This window comes from Rhagoletis pomonella, unplaced genomic scaffold (genome assembly GCF_013731165.1).
Source record: "Rhagoletis pomonella isolate Grant_MI unplaced genomic scaffold, Rhpom_1.0 Rhpom_scaffold_10816, whole genome shotgun sequence".
Classification (NCBI taxonomy): Eukaryota; Metazoa; Arthropoda; class Insecta; order Diptera; family Tephritidae; genus Rhagoletis; species Rhagoletis pomonella.
This window is the reverse complement of record NW_023469346.1, coordinates 1-4593: the sequence shown is the minus strand read 5'-3', so window position 1 is coordinate 4593 and position 4593 is coordinate 1. Positions and strand designations below refer to the sequence as shown.

The following is a 4593-nucleotide window of genomic DNA, read 5'->3' as shown; positions in this document are numbered from 1 at the left end:
ATAAATAAAATATACTACAGGCATCTCAGAGCTGATCCGCTCCGTCCGTTGCGCGATAGTATGTACGCAACTAACAGCTGAATAAATTATTCGTTTTTCTATTGAGAGCGCCAACGTTGCTGCGAACGGTTTTCGATTTTATTAAAAAAACAATTTCGTTATTTCATTAACTCTTCTTTTGAACTTAATAAAACATGGTGATTTGCTAGTTATAAATTAATTTGATACTTATTTAGTTTTTCGCAGCGCAAACGAAAGCCGCATGGAGCATGATGTGGTGAAGCCATCTCTGCACCTGCTGCTCTGTGCCGCCTTTCTTTTTTGTGTGTCCAAGCACCTTGCGTCCCACTATGAGCTTTTGGGAATGGATATCAGTCGCTTAGGGAGCTCTCTCTATTTCTACCCTCCCCCTCACCATTGCGGCCTTTCTGTGTCTTTTTCTTTTCTCGTCTTTTGGTCACCACAATGGACATCATAGTCCAAGTGTGCTTGCACGTACGGAGGTAGCCCTATAACCTGACTTAGCCTCCGCGATTTGTATCAGCTTTTCTTCGTTTCGAACTCGCCAGGTGGTGGCAGCAAAATCCAAAAAGGGTTTTTACTAATGGCTTTCGGTCCTCCACGGAGAAAGTCAACAGCAACAAAACAAAACAAAAAAAGTAAGTGTGCCTGGGCCACACTGTAGAAGTGAAACTTACGTTAGTTATCTATCTATACATACACACATCTGCTTTTGCTTAAGGTTATATTTTTTCTCTTTTTTTTCTATCAATGTAGATCCCTACCTCTACCACTGTTCGTTTTAATAACATTCATGTTATTCTGTTTTTCCAATATCTTCATTTTTATCTTTATACTCTATCGATAACAAAATCGATTATAACCTCCATCAAAATATCGATAACAAAATCGATGACAAATTTGATAAAAATTTCAATAGCAACATCGATAAAACTATTGGTAGGTAAATCGATTAGAAAATCGATAAAAATGTCGATAATAAAATCGATAAATATCGATAACAAAATCGATATATATCTATAACAAAATCGATAAATATCGATAACAAAATCGATAAACATCGATAACAAAATCGATAAACATCGATAATAAAATCGATAAATATCGATAACACAATCGATAAATATCGATAACAAAATCGATAAATATCGATAACAAAATCGATAAATATCGCTAAAAAAGTCGATAAAAATCGATAACAAAATCGATAACAAAATCGATTAATATCGATAACAAAATCGGTAAATATCGATAAGAAAACCGATAAGAATATCGATTATTTTAGCGATAAGTCTCGAGAATCCCGAAAATCTCTAAATTCCCGAAATAGTTCCCAGATTGAGTCTGTGTGTCTCTCTCTATATCCTTTCTTCTTTAATTACCTTTATTTTAATCTTTCTTCCCCTATCTTCATCTTTACTTTTATCGGTATCCTCATCCTCCTCTATGTCCTTACTTTTATGTTTATCATTTTCTTCATCTACGTATTTCCCTTCACCTTTGCCCTTATATAAGTGAAGTGTTTAAATTTACCTTGGTCTTCATTTTTGCCTATATCTTTACGCTTCTTTGTTTTTGTTTTTATTGTTACCCTTGCCTTTATCCTTTTCTTTATCTATATACGTACTCACCTTTACTTTCATTCTTGTATTGGTATTTTTCTAAGTGTTATTCTTTAACCTTCTATTAGCAAATTTTTGTTAAATTAATACCATATGCATACACACCAGAAGCACTTAATTCAGCCCCAGCCATTTCCGTTGCACCATTCCCTTTGCACCATTTCCGTTTGCAATTTCCGTTGAATTTGCCAATTTACTCCCAACCAACCAACCGCCGCTAAAGAAGTTTCACTTCAAAAACAAAATGTGAGTGCCAAATATTTACTTTTTTTTTTATTACATAGTTCCTTGACATTCTCCACCAATTGCTCAATATATTTTATGCTAATACGTCAAAGCGCTATTAACCATTCTCCAAAGATTTAATAAAATTACACACTTTCGCCTAATATTTAGTTGGGCGTTAGCCAGACGTAATGAGTACAGTAATATAAATAGTCGTAACAGTATCAAGAAATAGGAAAGCAGATAGTTACAATTTTACAACCTCTACATTGAGTATTTTCCCCTTATAAGAGCAAACGAAATTTAATAATCTCGCGCATTTGAAACACTTTGAGCTGAAGAAAAAATGCACAAATATCTACGCATACAGCAAATCAGTTTTCTTTTACTTGGCATTGATATGTTTGCCACGCGAGATCGGCCTATTTTACGTGCACCCTATAGGTACGGTTGTTGGACTCTAGCGACTGCAACTATAACCATCCTAATGGGTGTCTACATTTACACCAGTGAACAGGATCAGGCAATCAAAGTGCTAACAGTCTTTCTACAAGGTGTGCTCTCGGTGCTCAAGAGTTTCATGTTTGTGACGAAGGGAAGACGGTTCATAGCACTCATTGAAAATTTGGAGTCTCTAGCGGAGGGTGGTATGTATGCAGTAGAAGGAATTTGCTTTTTAACACTGCTTGATAAACGGCTACTTGTTTCCAGCAAACGTGAAGGAACGTGCAGAATGGACACATGAAAATGATTGGCAGCAACGTATCGCGCGTGTATATTACAGCTGTTGCACGGCCACAGGCACCCTGTATTGCACAGTACCTGCCCTTATTCTCTTGTACAGTGTCTGCTTCAATGGCCATGCAGTACTCATTCTGCCCTTCGATGCAGCGTAAGCGAAAATTATTTTTTGTATCTATGTTTTGAAGCGTCCTAATTGTTGAGCGCTCCATAATTCACTTCTCCCCAACAGCTTTCCATTCGATGTGCAGCAGCCATTCTTCTACATCATTGCCTACATCTGGTGCATATCCTTCATAGTATATGCCATAGATGCCGTTGCTGCCATGGATTCGTTATTTTGTTGGTTTATCTTTAATACTTCTGCACACTTTCGCATTCTACAACATAAACTCGAAGCAGTTGCTGCCACTTTGGCCGAGGAAGATTACGTTAGCTTTCAACCAAATATCTCGGAATCCTTACGCTATCACCGGCACATAATTGAGTTAGCAGCAGAATTCGATGATCTCTATGCACCCATCGTTTTTATAGAAATCGCTGTTAGTTATCTAAAACTTTGCTTCAGCGCTTACAATCTAATCAATCTAGCTGATATATCTAGCTTTCCAGTGATTGTTGTGGGACTCGTCACCATCACATTTCAATTGTGTATTTACTGCTTTAGTGGTGAAAAAATCAAAAATGCGGTCAGACTCTAACAAATCTTTATAGTTCATTTCCACCAAGCCCTAACTGCAGTTATGCATTTGCACTTACCTGAGCTCTTAACTACAGTTAAGCTCTTGGTGGAAATAGGCTATTAATTAAGCTTTGATGGTTTTATTATGTACATATATACGAATAAATTTACATTTTTGTAGAGCTTACTAATTTCGGATCATATCTATTTGACTTTTCCTTGGGCGCGCATGCCTTCGTCTATGAGACGCTTACTGCTGTTGCCTCTAATGCGCGCACAACGTTCCACCAATCTAACGGGATATCTCTTTATTGTCGACCACAGCCTTCTGGTGTGGGTAAGTGGAATTCCAGAGTGGGCATTGTGTAATTTTGAAAATTTAATTTTTGTGAATTTGTTCTCAGATATTCAAAACTACTGGCTCAATTATTGGCTTTTTGTCCGCTACGAAAGAAAAAACTGTTGATGTAAACTAAGATAAAAATTTTCAAATCAAAAAATATGTATATTTGAAATGTACATTATTAATCATGATCGAAAAATATTAAAGTTTGGTCCAAAGCGAAAAGCTTTATGAAAATCAAACGCACTGATCTTCCAAGCTTTGATTTAAACACTTGATTTTTTTTACTTTAAGGAGATTTCTTCTTTTTTCTTACTTTCTTTTTTTTACTTTAAAAAATTATGTGTCAGTGTAGGTTGATTTTTCCGAAAGTATATTTTGATATCGATGGTCCTCTGCAATAACGACACAACCCAAAACTATAAAAAAAAAAAAACCCCTTACTACTGATGAGGGACTCAAGTCTATAAACCTTGTCTAATCCTTACAAAAGTAAGTAGTAAGGATTACTAAAGTAAGGATTAGACATGGATTAGAGAATCCAAAAAAAAACAAACATTAAGATAAAATTCCGGAAGACTCAGAAAATAATCTATTTCGAAAAGTCCCGAAAAAATCCAAAAACAAAAAACGAAAAATAGGAAAAATGTATAAAAAATCCCGAAAAATCTGAACTTTAATCTTTAAGTTATTTAGAAAAAATCCAAAATTTGTACAAACGTCTTATAAGTTTCGAAAATTTTTCAACAAAGTTAGGAAACTTCTGAAATCCATAAGTAAAAATTATGAAATATACCGTAAGTTAACACGAAAAACCCCGCAAAGCAACGAAAATATTCGCCAAAATTCCGAAAATTTCAAAAAACGTTCCTAGTTCAAAATTTCAAGAATCAAATCCTTTCTAAAAATTTGAAAAGCTATCAAGCAAATTTTTACTTTTTTCCTAAAAACAATTAAGA

The 4593-nt window shown here is 35.1% G+C and overlaps 1 protein-coding gene across 1 annotated transcript; it reads left to right on the top strand.

The window, feature by feature from the left end:
- Positions 1 to 2214: 2214 nt before the first annotated feature.
- Positions 2215 to 3767, top strand: LOC118756541 (odorant receptor 45a-like). The gene is made up of 5 exons (XM_036491300.1): positions 2215 to 2515; positions 2580 to 2760; positions 2842 to 3298; positions 3473 to 3628; positions 3696 to 3767. Exons 1-5 carry the CDS (start codon positions 2215 to 2217, stop codon positions 3765 to 3767), a joined length of 1167 nt encoding a protein of 388 aa, XP_036347193.1.
- The last annotated feature ends 826 nt before the right edge of the window (positions 3768 to 4593 follow it).